General features: G+C 36.8%; 1 protein-coding gene across 1 annotated transcript; it reads left to right on the top strand.

The window, feature by feature from the left end:
• The first annotated feature begins 1,232 nt into the window (after positions 1-1,232).
• LOC115959649 (cellulose synthase A catalytic subunit 4 [UDP-forming]) lies at positions 1,233-7,277 on the top strand. Its single transcript, XM_031078126.1, has 12 exons — positions 1,233-1,429; positions 1,522-1,720; positions 1,824-1,939; positions 2,560-2,617; positions 2,716-2,866; positions 3,399-4,011; positions 4,115-4,252; positions 4,402-4,527; positions 4,622-4,834; positions 4,951-5,460; positions 5,733-6,083; positions 6,450-7,277. Exons 1-12 carry the CDS (start codon positions 1,349-1,351, stop codon positions 7,029-7,031), a joined length of 3,138 nt encoding a protein of 1,045 aa, XP_030933986.1. The 5' UTR covers positions 1,233-1,348; the 3' UTR covers positions 7,032-7,277.
• The last annotated feature ends 9,376 nt before the right edge of the window (positions 7,278-16,653 follow it).

Raw genomic sequence — 16,653 nt, 5'->3', positions numbered from 1 at the left:
GTCGACTCAACTTGACCCGCCCTATTCTCAGGCCGGTTCGAGTTAAATAGTTCTTTTACAAGTCTAAAAAATACTTCCATAGACTTTTAATCCTCTAATTTTTGGCAGTTTATCATCTAGGTCTAATTTCGCAAGATCTACACGCTCTTCCTTAGATGCAAAAGCAAACACTTTGCTTTATTGAAAATGTAACTACAAATATTTCAAAAATTATATATATATATATATATATATATGACGGGTAGCGATAAAATGCTAGTTCATATTGCAAACCGTCCAAACCAATGACGAATAAAAGTATGGACGAGTGTAAACGTATTAATCCTAGATAGCATTTAATGACCAAATGATGAATGAACGCACAGTCGTAACAGCCATCCAATTCTGTGCATTCAATGGCCGTTACGAATATTAAAGGGTTGGGATTAAGTGATCATTATTGAGCCATTAATCCTCCTGCTTAGGTGCAATGTAAGGAAATGCCAACATATTGGATATTTACTTGCACAAAGGCTATATAAAGCTAGGTAAGTGATTCACAATAAACACACAAATTTATAGATTACTGATTTCTAAAGAGTTTAAGTTAATTTAAGTATCGGAGGGTCCTTGATAAGCCCCAAACCAGTGTCATTATCTACTCAATGTTTTCTGTCATATAGGATCTCAAGGTCGTCCATCGCACTGACGATGAATATATTGATGAGGTGAAATCGTGTTTTATCAAATATTCTTTGTTGGAAACATGACAAGATAGTTATAAGATTTTTGGCATTTTTTATTTCTAAAAATACATGATATTTGAACCAAAATCATCTATTTTATAACTAATGTAAGCATAAACATACATACATACATATATATATATATATATATATATCAATTCATACTGTATTTTTTTTCATATTATTTACGGAATCATTTTTTTGTTTTTGTTTTTTCAAGTTGAAGCTAGGCCGTCCCTCAAAAAAAAAATAAAAATGTTGAAGCTAGGCCATAATGTGAAATGGGGTTGGTGACACATGCAAGGTGTGCATATATATAAAATAGTATACAGTTGTTGGTTTGTGTCAGAAGAGGTTAGCTTAGCGTCAGCCTTAAACGCCTTTGAATCCAAGCTAGCTATGCTGCATATGCATATTTGACACCGCAAGCAAACCAAACTATGCCCTCCTACCTATCGCTCGCTAACGTCTCTAATACTCAAACATACGACTTCCCAACTCACAGTTGGTAGAGCAACACTATTTTCGAACTCAACAGTACTTGCACCCAATAGCTTTTATAATACCTCATTCCCCTCCTCTCTTCTCACTCGCTCTCATTACTCTCTTTCATTTTGCTTGCCATGGCTTCCAACACCATGGCTGGTGGCTTAGTTACTGGTTCTAACACCCGAAATGAAGTCAATGTTTTGCATGGTGACGAGGTATCTCCTCTAAAACTCTCTTTTGTGTTAAAGTTACTCTTAAAAGTTTTAGCTGTTAGGAAACAGTGTAACAATTCACTTTTATATGGCAGCAACGGCCTCCAACTCGTCAGTCCGTGTCAAAAGTTTGTCGAGTTTGTGGTGACGAGATTGGATACAAGGAAGATGGTACGTTGTTTGTGGCGTGTCATCTGTGTGGATTCCCGGTTTGTCGTCCTTGTTATGACTATGAAAGAAGTGAAGGGAACCAGTGCTGTCCTCAGTGCAACACTCGCTATAAGCGTCAAAAGGGTTAGCTTATCATGCTCTAATTTAGTCTCGTTTTTATATAAACATCATGTTTTCAATGAGAATGGGATTCATTACATAATGTTTACTGGTTTTCTCTCTCCAGGATGTCCTAGAGTTGCTGGAGACGAGGAAAACTTTGATGCAGATGATTCTGATGATGAATTTCAGATTAAGAGTCGCCCTGATGACTCGGATAAGCACCACGCCATTAACCATTCGGTAATTTCATATAAATTTCAAGCTATATACTAATTCATGTTGTGGGATAAATAAGATTTATAGTTGTCTTTGAAATAGAGAGCCTATAAGTTGGGCCAATGTGATGATCTGTAGCTATTTTCCATGCTGCAGAAGATAGGCCAAAAGCTGGTGTTTTCCCCTCTAATATTTAAAACCTTTCAATACATCAATTATCTATTTAAACTGGTAATACATAGGTACAGTTACTTGGATTCCTCAATTGAATTCAACAAATAAAGAAAAAATAATTTTATTCTTTTCAAGAACAATTAAAATCAATCACGCGGTTTATTGGTTAATACAACAATATTATTGAATTCAATTGGGAGAAACCAAACTACAATATTGTACCTAAATTTTACCTTTTAACTATAACACAATGAAAAAAGAAAAGAAATGAGTAATATTGGCTAACAAATTATATACGCGGGCTTTAATGGCTCAACAACCAAGTTTCTTTCTCTTTAAAATAGATCTCAAAGATAAAAAAAATTAAGAAATTAAGTCATTTATGGTCCATTTTCATCATACATTCAAAAATAAGAGTGAACTCAAACGGTAGGGAAGGACTCTTAAGGTCAAAGTGATGAATTTTGCAGGAAAATGGGGACTATAATCATCCGCAGTGGCATCCTACTGGTTCGTTTGCTGGAAGTGGTAGGTGATCTTTCAACATGTTTCAGTTTTTCATTTTCAAGGGATTAATTTGTTTCTTCTATTTATTGATTGATCTATGTTTTTTGGATGGGGCATAGTTACTGGAAAGGATTTTGAAGGTGATAGGGAGGCCTACACTAGCGCAGAATGGAAAGAGAGAGTAGAGAAGTGGAAAGTTAGGCAAGAAAAGAAAGGTTTAGTAAGCAAAGATGATGGAAATAATGATCAAGGAGATGATGACGAGTACCTGTAAGTGGTTTATGTTTTCTCCTCAATTTTGTTGGCCTTCAATTCTAAGACACCATATCTTAAAAATATGCTAGCCATTCCATTTTTTTAACCTCTCCAATCATGCTATGCACACAATAACCTGCTAAATCATTTTTGAACAACTAACACAAATGTTTTCCTTTGCCTTGAAGAAAAAATTATTGCTATTTAAGTTAGTTTACCCTCCACAGCAATTTCTACTCATCCCACAATGAAATGCTTATTGTATTGAGAAATTTTATATTTTGAAGTAGATGGTTACTATAAATTTTATTGTATAAACTTGAAAAAATTAATGTGTCAACTTTTGAACATATTACTTAAAAGGTAATTCATGGATCTTTTTATTATGTTGTTGGTGTTACACCTATCACACTTATTACCAACAAGTTTTCAAGCATTTATTTGTGGTAAAATTGGAAGTACTTCTAATGTTTTTCTGTTTGGAACTATGCACCAACTTAAACACTTTCCTTTATCGACAAAAACTTAAAACACTTTCCTTTTACAGTTTGGCTGAAGCCAGGCAACCATTGTGGCGAAAAATTCCAATCTCCTCAAGCAAAATCAATCCATATCGCATAGTCATTGTCATCCGGCTTGTGGTTCTTGCTTTTTTTCTCCGCTTTCGAATTTTAACTCCAGCATATGATGCTTATCCCTTATGGCTCATCTCAGTAATTTGCGAGATATGGTTTGCCTTCTCTTGGATACTTGATCAATTCCCTAAATGGTTCCCCATCACCCGGGAAACATACTTAGACCGCCTGTCCTTGAGGTTTGAGCGTGAGGGAGAACCAAACAAATTAGCCCCAGTTGATTTCTATGTCAGTACTGTTGACCCCCTCAAGGAACCACCAATCATAACAGCAAACACAGTTCTTTCCATCTTGGCTGTCGATTACCCTGTCGATAAAGTGAGCTGCTATGTATCAGATGATGGTGCATCCATGCTACTTTTCGATTCACTAGCAGAAACTGCTGAGTTTGCAAGAAGATGGGTTCCATTTTGCAAGAAGTATAGCATTGAGCCCAGGGCCCCTGAGTTCTACTTCAATCAGAAGATTGACTACTTGAAAGATAAGGTTCTGCCCACTTTTGTAAAGGATCGCAGAGCCATGAAAGTAAGCAAACAGATCAAAAACAAATATTTCTCTGTATAAAATTTTTTCAACAGTTCCCCAACAACCAAATGAGGCCTAAGTGAATGCTTGTGATGTATTGCAGAGAGAGTATGAAGAGTTCAAAGTAAGGATTAATGCATTGGTGTCAAAGGCTACAAAGAAACCAGAAGAAGGATGGGTGATGCAGGATGGTACCCCATGGCCTGGGAACAACACTCGTGATCATCCCGGCATGCTTCAGGTTTTCCACCCTCCCTACTCTGTTTTTATCAGATGAACTATATGTTATCATATGTGACTCTTTAAGTCCTAATTGACTCTTAGCGTCTGTCTGGATTTTGGGTTGAGTTGCTGTTAAAAATGCTTGTGGAAATGCTACTTTCTTTGCAGGTATATCTTGGAAGTGAGGGTGCACTAGATGTGGAAGGTAAGGAGTTACCACGGCTAGTGTATGTTTCCCGTGAGAAACGTCCTGGCTATCAACACCACAAGAAAGCTGGTGCCATGAATGCTCTGGTGAGTATATCTTGAAATTCAAACAATTTTAAACTGAGTCCAATTGGGATAACTACTAAATTTTATAACTTGGCTCCCCAAAAATTATCAATAGGTTCGAGTTTCTGCAGTGCTTACCAATGCACCTTTCATGTTGAATCTGGATTGTGATCACTACATCAACAATAGCAAGGCTGTAAGGGAAGCCATGTGCTTCTTGATGGATCCCCAACTGGGAAAGAAACTATGTTATGTCCAGTTTCCTCAAAGATTCGATGGTATTGATCGTCATGATAGATACGCCAATCGCAATATTGTGTTCTTCGATGTAAGTAATACAAATTATAAAGATTTTGTCATCTCAAAATTGATTATCATTACTAATCTGCATCAAAATTTGTGCAAATGACTCAGACTAATGCTTTCAATGTTATGTGGTTACAGATCAACATGAAAGGCCTAGATGGCATTCAAGGCCCGGTATATGTTGGCACTGGATGTGTCTTCAACAGGCAGGCATTGTACGGCTATGATCCTCCAGCATCTGAGAAGCGGCCAAAGATGACATGTGACTGCTTGCCTTCATGGTGCTGCTGCTGTTGTTCTGGTTCAAGGAAGAAGTCAAAGAAGAAAGGTGAAAGAAGCCTGCTTGGGGGACTCTACACCAAGAAGAAGAAAATGGGAGGGAAGAGCTATGTGAGGAAAGGGTCTGGATCTATGTTTGATCTTGAAGAGATTGAAGAAGGGCTTGAAGGCTATGATGAGTTGGAGAAATCATCACTCATGTCTCAAAAGAACTTTGAGAAAAGGTTTGGACAATCACCAGTTTTTATTGCTTCCACTCTTATGGAAAATGGCGGCCTTCCTGAAGGGACTAATCAGGCGTCACTTGTTAAGGAGGCCATTCATGTTATCAGTTGTGGGTATGAAGAGAAAACTGAATGGGGCAAAGAGGTGAGTAGCTCCTAAATCCCCTATATTTGGATTCAAAGGTTCCTAATAAATTTACCTCCCCTCAATTTACCCTTTCTATTTTTAACGACCCAAATATACCAGAGAAGTGCCAAAAGAATTTGGACAATTTTCTAGAATTTCAGCATTATGGTATTTGGTTTAACAAATAGTAAGGTTGGTAAAACCAGAAATTTGAAATTAATAGCATGATTAAAAACAACTATATGGCTTGTAAGATTGATTACACACAATGACGAATTTTCCTATTACAGATTGGGTGGATATATGGTTCGGTCACAGAAGATATTTTGACAGGCTTCAAAATGCACTGCAGAGGATGGAAATCAGTGTACTGCATGCCAAAGAGACCTGCATTCAAGGGATCAGCTCCAATAAATCTATCAGATCGTTTACACCAAGTTCTTCGATGGGCTCTTGGCTCTGTCGAAATTTTCCTTAGTCGCCATTGCCCACTATGGTATGCTTATGGAGGAAAGTTGAAATGGCTAGAAAGGCTGGCTTACACTAACACCATTGTTTACCCATTCACTTCCATTCCTCTACTTGCATACTGCACCATTCCAGCTGTCTGTCTTCTTACTGGAAAATTCATCATTCCCACGGTAAGCATGCTAAAATTTGTTTCAGCAATGACAATTATGAAGGAATGATTTCTAGGCATTTTGAGCATAACAAGCAATATGCTAATCAATCACCTTGATCCATAAAAAAACTGCTTGGCCTTCAATTTTTTTGTGGACAATGTTAGAAGAAATATTCGAATGGGTGAATCTAGACATCGAAGAAAAGTATCTTCTACGGATTAAATATGCTGTTAGTTAAACTGGAACACTGAAATAGGCCTTTGGAATTTATTCCCCCCATATTGGATGTCATTAAAAAAAGTTGCACACTAACATATACCAATTCTGATGCAAAACATTTTAGCCACAGAAGCTCTAATCAGATTCTTATTATTTGATCTGCAGCTGACCAATCTTGCTAGCGTATGGTTCTTGGCTCTTTTCCTGTCCATCATTTTCACTGGTGTGCTTGAGCTCAGATGGAGCGGCGTTAGCATTGAGGACTGGTGGCGTAACGAGCAATTCTGGGTGATTGGTGGAGTGTCAGCTCACCTTTTTGCTGTATTCCAAGGCCTCCTCAAGGTCCTTGCTGGAGTTGACACCAACTTCACCGTGACATCAAAGCAAGCTGATGATGATGATTTTGGGGAGCTCTACCTCTTCAAGTGGACCACCCTTCTAATTATACCAACCACTCTTATAATCATTAACATGGTGGGAGTCGTGGCTGGAATTTCAGATGCTATTAACAATGGCTATGGCTCATGGGGTCCATTATTTGGGAAGCTATTTTTTGCCTTCTGGGTCATTGTTCATCTTTATCCTTTCCTCAAAGGTTTGATGGGAAGGCAAAACAGGACTCCTACCATAGTAGTCCTTTGGTCCGTACTTCTTGCATCAATTTTCTCACTGGTTTGGGTTCGAATTGATCCTTTCCTGCCTAAGCAAACCGGCCCTGTCCTTAAACAATGTGGGGTGGATTGCTAAACAGTCTTTTGGTCACCTTTGCCTTCAATCGTTCTCATTATAGGTTTCTGGCTTTATGACACCTTTCGATTGTTTGTTTGTTCAAATATTCATATGCTTCCAAGCATAGTGTGATGTGTATAGTCATGAGAGAGAGAGAGAGAGAGAGAGAGAGAGAGAGATTTTGATGCTAAATGCCAAAGGGGGGGGGGGGGTACTTTCAATATGTACAATTGAAAACTATATACGAAACACTGAGATATTACATATATGTTTGTGCATTGCATCTAACAATGTCTTCTGGTTATAAACTACCTCCCACATACATATATATATATATATATATATAGATAGATAGATAGAGGACATAACTTAGGTATAATACTTATTTAACATGTTTCTAGGATTTTTTAATTCAAATAACATGTTCACAATGCTCTTAGATTAGGGTTTATCACCTTAGACACCCATATTCACTATGTTTTAATTTCAATCATTTTACTCCATGTTTGCAAGCTTAGAATAGGGTTTTCACCATGCCTATCATGAGTGCTTGTTTTAATTACACATGATTGGATGCTATAACTGTTATTCAATGATGTGAGAATTGTCACCAAAGTCTAGAAGACTGTTTTAACCAGGCAGGGTGGGTGTCTAAAACCTTTCCATCTTGTAACCTAGTCTCTGAACTTAGATTAAGGGTTAGTAGATTATACTTTTCTTTGTACTTTTCAATCTCTAGATTGTAATTAAGAAACAAAGCCATATACTTTTCTTAGATTGTATCTAAAACTAAAGCCATGTAATTTTTTGGTTATTTTCATGAGATGTACAATTTCAATTCATCAATAAAGAGAAGTATTATTTTCAATTTTAGTTTATTATTGTCCCTATTAAAACAAGTGGTGACTCCATTGTAAACCTCACAAACATTTTGGGGATTTCATTTGTAATGACCCACATTTACGCTAGCCATATTTGCACTATATTCCAAAATGACTAGTCTAGTTACATTTGACACTCCTCGTAATCACTTATATACCCAAGATCCACCTAATAAACACCCACTGCTGGACTCAACCCACACCTACAACACAACACATACTCATACAATCCAATCTAATCACATCCACAAAATTTGGGGTATCACAATCTTCCCCATTTAAATTCTTGTGTCCTCATCGAGCCCCACATTGTGATGTTGTGCCTCTGAGCCACATGACATTATTAGGTTGCCACATGACATTATTTGGGGTACTAATGCCTTAAAATCCTATTGTATGACATTACCTATTACATTAACATGAATATTTGAACATAATTTTATAAGTCCATGAGATGCATAGTGTGTGATTTAGGCATGGAGATATGATTTGTATGCAGAAAATCAAAATCAAACTTCCTTGTAAACTCAGAATCATAGTTCATAGAGGTGATGAAATTGAGTTTTTTATCTGCGAAGACTCAGCTAAGATGATTTATCTTAGTCATGAAAGTAGAGACTTCTAGTTGATATGTTGGTCTGTCTTAAATGTGTAAGACACATAGAGCTGGATAGCTATGAGATTTCTTATTCTATTAACAACTACCATACGTATAATTAATCTCATGACTTCTATTTTTATAAACTCTTAATCTTGAGAGGATTATAAACCTAATCATGAAATGTAGGTTGTTTTGTTATATTAGGAGTCAGATCCTAATATAACGGTAAAATCTAAATCTTTCCACTTGTTTAACAACATGGGGACCAATAACTTCACTTATTATCCATAGACCAATCCTTGAGGATGCCTAAAGCTGCAATAAGGCCCTCCTATCAAATCTAACAAAACCAAATTTCAAGCATCTTGTTCTACCCATGAAATCCTAACTTCAAGTTAAAAGCCCATATTCAGCAACTAAAGAGTTACAACATTATGAGGTCTTGGGGTGAACATAATGACATTAAAGAGTCTTCACCCTTTTCCTTACCACGGCTATCAAATCTCCTTCTTGTTGTATATGAAAAATAATTTCAAACTTAATGTATTGTGTATATTTTTCAACCCTTTGTTGTTTAGCTCCTTGATTTCCCTCTTGTAATGCACCACTAGCTGAATATTGGAATTTTGGGCTTCACTCTCTCAATTTAATCATATTATAAAGAACCTAAGAGGAGTTTTAGGCTAAATTTACCTATTTTTTGGCAATTTCAAAATTTTCCTCGACAATAGTCACCCAGTGATGATTTGTATCAAGAAGTTTTATTTTCATTTATTTTTTTATACCTCATAAATGAGATAATATCATGTAATAAATTAAAAAAAAAATACGTCACACCATCCAAAGGTCATGCATTCAAGTTTGTTTGGCCCTTGTAGACACCTCATTTGTACCCCTTACGACTTGAGCCCCCGTTTTCCAATAATGATATCACTAGATGGGTCTAGGACTGATCTAGGCCTAGCCAAAGGAACTCTTTAGTTGAAGGATTTTTTGGGAGAGAAAAATTTTACATAAACCCTAAGCATAAGTATGCAACCTCAAGTATGAGTACGCAGCCTTGAGCATGTGTATGCATATACTTAAGTCATGCGTATGTAGCCTTGAGCATGCATACGCATTAAAGCTATGTAAGGAAAGTTTTTTTTATTATTTTTTATTTTTTTTATGGAAAATGCAACAGAGCTAATTCCATATCGCATGGTAAAAGCCCTTCCCCTTCTCTCTGAACACTATTAAAAGGTTTCAAGTTTCCCTGTTCCTAAAACACACAAAATCTACTCCAAAAAAGTGATTCGCAAGAAAATTTTTACTTCAAAAAGCATCATAAACTAAAGTTTCTTGGTTGAGATCTATTTCAAGTTTAAGCCTTCTAGTTAAGCTTACTAACCTTTTGGTTTTTGTCTTGATAGATTGACTGAGGGGAGTGGTTAAAATCAATGCTCCAAGAGCTCTTGTGTTTAAGGTAAGGGTCTAACCTAATCTCTTTCATTTTATTGTTTTCATTTCCTATTTTGATTGCTTTGATAATCTTCTATGTAGTGTAGGTTTATTGTTGTATAATTAGGAGCATGCCAGGAGTAGAATAGATGTAGTTTCTATGCTGCCTACTGTGTGTTTTTGGGTAGGGATACATATGCATGCTTCTACATGCGCACACATGTTCAAACCAAAAACCTAGATTTGTTTGTTCTTTGATTTTTTTTTTTTTAATTAGCTTTTATGCATGTTTAGGTTTTGTATAGTTTAGTTTAAGTTTATTTAGTTCAGTATGTAGTAGTTTAATATGTTTTACATGCTTTGATTCATTAGATTAGAAATTATAGTTTATATGTTCTTGAATGCTTGGATGAATACATGAACATGCATTTGAATATGGTCATGCATTGATGCATAGATGTTGAGGTGTTGTGATATAGTGAGGTAAGTCATACATTATAAAATGATTATACATGCCCGCTTGATGATGAACATAATGAACATGATGTGCTTAACGAACTTGATAAGCATGATTGATTAATGCAATGAATGTTTGCTGCCTTTGGATAATGAGATGCTTGCTACCATGTGAGCATGTAATACGGATGATAGCATGTGACAATGATATGAGATGTTAGATGAATGTTAAGGATAATGTATGTCATACGATGATAAACGAATGCTAGGTTGTATGCTAGATGCATGGTAGGATAAATTTTACTCTGTGTGTGGGTATAGGATGTGTATTAGGAGACTCATTAATAGAATTAGGATGTTGAACACAATAAGTGGACGCCGACCCACGAGTTGCATGGAGTTGGGTGTCTAACATCTTTTCATCCCCATACCTAAATCCCGAACATGTGCTCTGGTAAAATCAGTCCTTTTATGAAGGGCACTATATTTATGGTTTCTAGACTTAATCTAGGTGGCAGCTCCATTTTTCACCTTTCACCTGGTCCACTCAACCAAGACATACTCCCTCATCGTGGGCGCTTGCACTCACATCCCTCATATCATTCCTAAATTGTTCAACAAATTTAGAATTCTTTAATATACAATCCATGTTTCCCATAATCACAAATTAAGGGATTTTTTTTTTCATAAGGCACACTATTCAAGCACTTAGGAGAGAGTGGTTAGGAAACTATCAATGTTGATTTTCATGACAATTACATTCATAGTTTTCATAATTACTTAAGAATTATTGTCTAAAAAATCATGCAAACAATTATGGAAAATTCAAGAAAAGAAAAACAACATATTTTGCACACAAAGAATCCCACAATATTCATAATTAATTCAATGTGTCTCATAATTTCTGATGAAGCCAGAAATTGACCTCGTCAGTATGTTCCTCGTCAGTGCTGGACGAGCTACGATACCTGTTATTAAGAAAAGAAGAGCAAGGAAACTTCACCAGCGTGGTGCCAGTGGAGAACACTCCAATGCTTAAGTCAGCTTATGGCTCTCAATAGATAGTATAATTGTTGTTTTCTGAGTTTTTCATGAAAAAACCTTACCCTGGTTCCATTGCCTTTTATAGTTTGCTTTTGGGCGAGCCGTTTATGCTTGTTAATGCTCCTCTAGGCGTTTTTCTCTTGAATGAAATGCAGCATTTAATGGCAATGAAGTTTCTGTTTAATGTGTAATGAGTGACCGTTGGCTCATCATTGCTTCTGTAATCGTTCCGGCGCATTTACCTGTTGTCAGCTGGCATGATGGAATTAACTCCTGATTTTAATACGCATAGGCTCGTCTTGTTCATACAAACGACCTTTCTTTGTTTCTCTCGTCCCCGACTTAGATGCAGTTGTGGTCATCCTTACATTGGACAACCTTTAATTGATACTCGTCAGTTGCCCCCTCATTCCTTTGTCGTCAAGACTTTGGACGATCATAGGAATGTGACCAGTTGTGACGGTTTGTATCTTCCCGATTCCCAAAACTTCGCTTCTGTCTTAAATGCGAAACGACTGCTTCACAAGAAAGAACCACGTGTCTATTCTCTATTCGTGGCGTGTGCGAAATTGCCTTGATTTTGGCATGCTTTAATTTCAGTTTTTTCTTTTTTAGGAAAACTATTTCTCTTCCTCCGCCTTATTTGGTTTGAACTTCAAAGCACTGAGAAACTTCTATACTTCTGTTGAGGACCAAAATTTCACAAGAAAGCCCATTCCATGAAAAGTAAAGAAAGACCATGGGTCTTAACAAAAGAAGGCTTAATTCATGAAGTTCTTTGGCTTAATTCATGAAGTTCTTCCGCCCTATTTGGTTTGAACTTCAAAGCACTGAGAAACTTCTATACTTTTGTTGAGGACCAAAATATCACAAGAAAGCCCATTCCATGAAAAGTAAGGAAAGACTATGGGTCTTAACAAAAGAAGGCTTAATTCATGAAGTTAAGAAGGATCATGAAGGCCCAGAGAGAGCCAAGGAGTAAGAATTCGTCCCATATCCTTGAGATTATTCAAAATATCACTTAGCCTCCAAAGAAACATATGCCAAAAGCATGCACACATCAGATATCATTCTCTCCCACAAAATCCTCTTCACTTGACTATCTTGGAAGGCAATGCCCAAGCAAAACAACTTGGACTTGAGTTCCAAATCTCAAGTCTTGTGCAAAAGCACTAAATCTATGAGAATTGGAGCCAGGATCCTCGTGGCTGATTCATTCTCATGAAATTCATTTACATATATGTATATGCATTAAAATGTATATCTTAATCTAAGAAACTAACGATTATTTGAAGATATGTGTATTGTATAGTGTGTTCTTATGTAGGACCTATAAAGGTAAAGGGAAAGGACAAAAAACTCTATTGCATAATTAGCATGGAGAAAGATTGTATAGTTCAGAGAATCAGCATTTTGGGATTACAGGCCTAGTACGTTCTGGGTACCATGACAGTACATCCGGGGTACCACGACAGTATGTTCGGCGTACCAAGTGAATGAACTCTTTTAAATGTTTACACTATAAAAGATAAGCCTTAAATATTCTATTTCAATCTCTTTCTCATTGTGAATATTATGAATAATTATTTTACTTGTTTCGTAAGAGTAAATGGTCATTTTATGACACTAAAACACTTATAATGGTATTTTATTGCTTAGGAGGAATCACCTTTTCGTCTTGAGGAGCTTTATGTGACTTGTGCACAATTTGATTTGTAATTAGCCCCATTTAGTTGTGGTGAACCAAGCCCAGTCCACCAAAACAACAAGTAAAGGGCCCAGGATCCTTGTTTTTACTTGGGCCTAGGTATTGTCCAAAAAAGGACCCACACAACTTCAAATCTTCATAGTAAGGTCTCTTTTCTTTATGTTTTGATGGTTAGTTTTGAATTCTTTAGCCAAGAGTGCCCCTCGGTTTCCTTCTTCTTTGCTAGGTTAGAGGTTTCCCTTGAGTACTCCATTGGTCGGTGTCCTCATGTTGGTTTGTTTGTGTCGCATTCTACTAGTGACTATTAGAATTCCATATAATAATGACATCTGAAAAGTCTGGGCTAATGGAGAGACACATAGTAAAGTTGGAAATAGAGTAACCCCTGCATTTAAAGAGATGCTTAATAAATGTCAATTGGTAAATAAAAAAAATAAAAAATAAAAAAATGAAAATAAACGATGATGTGGCATTGATGTGGCTTAACTGGAGTGTAGCAACAATAAATGCTACGTTTCAGCTTTTAGATATATATAGATATAAACTAGCATATAACCCGCGCAATGTGCAAGATACTTTAATTCTTATTCATGGTAGAATATGCAAAAGTAATAATAATAAAATATTCTATTTTTAGGAAATTGCTATTTTTCACTAAGTGTTTAATCCTACCAATATCATTCTCTAATAATGTAAACATGTATCATAAAAACTCCATGATAGCTCCTTAAGCCAACTAATCATAAATATGATATTATAAAAATCTTAGGATGACTCTATAGATGATTAATAAAAAAACTAAATACTTTTGTCAAAAAAGAAAAAGACAAAAAGAAAAAAAAAAAAAACTTCCCTATTATTATTATTATTTTTTATAAACTTCCTTTTTTTTAGGAGATTATAAAATCCCTCTGAATTTGTGTTTATGCATGAAATATATTCAAATGAAACATAATGAGGAAAATACAAAACACCACTTCACCATTATAGGGTTCTTACTGTAACTCCCCAATTTACATTGCAAAGAGGACAATTCATTCCAAGAATACAAAGTCAAACAAAATATATATTATGAGGTAGGGGGGAGAAAAAAAGAGACCCCTTAAAGCCAATCCTTATTTTGTATTTGCACTGATTGAAACTAAAAATTGGTCCCCCAAGATCAAATGTCCAAGCCTATGTAAGTGCAAAGGAAGTGGCTATGGTAGGTGTAAGGACACGATTCGTAACGACCCGAAATAGTGTTGGGTTCGTACGTAAAAAGGCCCAAACAATATCATTTGTAGAGCGTGGGTTTGAAAGGCTAGGCCTTGGTCACCAAACGGTGGGTTTTTCGTGGTGTTCATACATGATTAAGTCATTTTCGCCCTAGGAGTCTTTCTCCTGGAGGCGGGCTGGGAGGCTCTGGTTTTTGGCCATTTTTCTCAGCCTCTTCTCTGGATTGCTTACTTTTCCTTTTATACTAGCCTGTGTTCCTTATCCTTCGTCCACGTGTAGGATTGGCATTCCAAGACTGATACTTGTCCCATCAGCCCATACCCAGAGTGGTTGGGGGTGGTTGTAAAAGCTGGAGAGTATGGCTCTGTTAGGTGCAGAGTATTGAATGGCAGTGAGGGCAGCTTTCCCTGGTCGTTATACTTTCCAGCGTACCCTTTTCTATTGACACAGATATTTTAGATTTTTTCCCAAGCTATTTTCTATACCATTTTTGCCATTCCTTCCTGTGAGGTCTCGGACATGCCGAGGACTGAATCGTCCTCGGCTGTGTCCCAAGGCTATTTTGTACTTGTATTACCGATCCTGGGCTATAACCTTTCTCGGCTCGGGCCTTAGACCCCAATGAATAAATGGGTCAGGGCCACAAACTATTGGGCCCCACAATAGCCCCTCAAAATCCTGCTGTCCGACCTCTTGGTTGGAGAGGAGGATTTTGGTAACGCCAAGCCTCTATTATGGCTCGTTTAACTCTGTCTTTCATTAATGCTGGTGTCTCTTCATCTACCCAGGAAACATACCGGACTACGAGACATTCCTATGAATTCATTCACAATGCGTCCCCGTCGTTTGATTATCCAAAACGCGCCTTTAATGACTTCCATTTACGAGACTATTTAAATTCGACGGTTTGTTGACGATGTAGGGAAGTGGAACGGGTACATTCTCATTTACAAATTTTCTTGGAAATCTGAACAGATTAAATACCCTCCGTTTTGCCCTTCATAAAAGAAGAAAAGCAGGAGGCTATTTCTCTTGTACAGAGACCCTTTTCATCCTTCTGAAATCTGAAACCCTTAGTCTCCTTTAGAGTTTACTTTACTCGCTAGTTACACTTTAAATTGTGATACGTTCGAGATAGGAGTAAGTAATGAGGGAACCATACCCCTCACAGAAACACCATATTCTTATGAAACTCAAAATGGCTCGGTCAGGGTAGGGATGGCGGAGACTCAAGATCATTTTTACCTTCCTTTCAGCCAAAATCCGAAGCAGGGGCTCGTCACGTCAAACTTTCGGCGCGACTGAGTTGGGGTCACCCATTATCAGTACCAGCCGCTCTCTCATGAGTATAGCTAACATGGCACCAGCGTGTTAGGAGTCAGGATTGACGCAGGGACTAAGTGCCCCTGCTTCTTCCTCTCTTCGTTCATTGGTGCTTCCTTTTGCCTCTCTTTCTTCTTTTTTTCACCACCAGATCCATCCTGGTGTTTTTCCTTCTCCATCCTGGTGTTCTTCTCCTCCTTCTTTCTCTTCATCTTCTCTTTCTTTTTTTGAAGAAGGTCCTCCTCTCAATATGGGAGCTACTGGGGCAGAGTTTGGAAGGATTTCGGAGACGAGTTTAAAAAGACATCTGACTGTTTATTTGTCATATGTTGTTTTTGTTTTTGTTTTTGTTTTTTTTTTTTTTTTTTTTTTTTTTTTTTTTTTTTTTTTTTTTTTTTTTTTTTTGTTTTTGTAACCCACCTTCTATATAGGCTTGTTTAAGCCATTCTTTGTACGTTGTAATACCCCTTTATATTAATAAAAGTCGTTATTGCTTTATTTCATATGTTCTATCTCTTTATTTCTGAAATGGTTATGCCGTGAATAGATATACTATCTTGTGAGTTCTTTTTATTTTTACACTTTGACCGACGTTTAAGACCGAAATCTCAGTTAATAAAAAGATCTTACTCTATGTTTATTGAAACTATCTGACTTAATAATACTGAATCGAACAAATGATACTTAGGGCTGAAACCCATATTAAGAAGAAAAAGACAGGATATTATGATGAGTTTATTGGGGCGGTCTGGCACAATACCACCGACCTGAGAGCACAATACTTAGGGTCGAAATCCCTTATCAAGGAAAAAGGCACTATTATGAACTTACAAGTGCTGTTCGGCACAATAATACCGACTTGAACAAATGATACTTAGGGTCAAAACTCTTGCTAAGGAAAAGATATTATCATGAATTTAATAGAGTTGTCTGGCACAATAATGCCGACCTGAGAAAACAACACTTACC

This window comes from Quercus lobata, chromosome 9, assembly GCF_001633185.2.
Source record: "Quercus lobata isolate SW786 chromosome 9, ValleyOak3.0 Primary Assembly, whole genome shotgun sequence".
Lineage (NCBI taxonomy): Eukaryota > Viridiplantae > Streptophyta > Magnoliopsida > Fagales > Fagaceae > Quercus > Quercus lobata.
The sequence above is the reverse complement of the archived record's forward strand: the minus strand, read 5'-3'. Positions and strand labels throughout refer to the sequence as shown.

Excerpts from the sequence above, each read along its gene's own strand:
- LOC115959649 (XM_031078126.1), top strand. The coding sequence starts at position 1,349 with ATGGCTTCCAACACCATGGCTGGTGGCTTAGTTACTGGTTCTAACACC. Across the intron at positions 1,721-1,823 it reads TCGCTATAAGCGTCAAAAGG|GATGTCCTAGAGTTGCTGGA; the intron begins GTTAGCTTATCA and ends TTCTCTCTCCAG. Across the intron at positions 2,618-2,715 it reads TGGTTCGTTTGCTGGAAGTG|TTACTGGAAAGGATTTTGAA; the intron begins GTAGGTGATCTT and ends GATGGGGCATAG.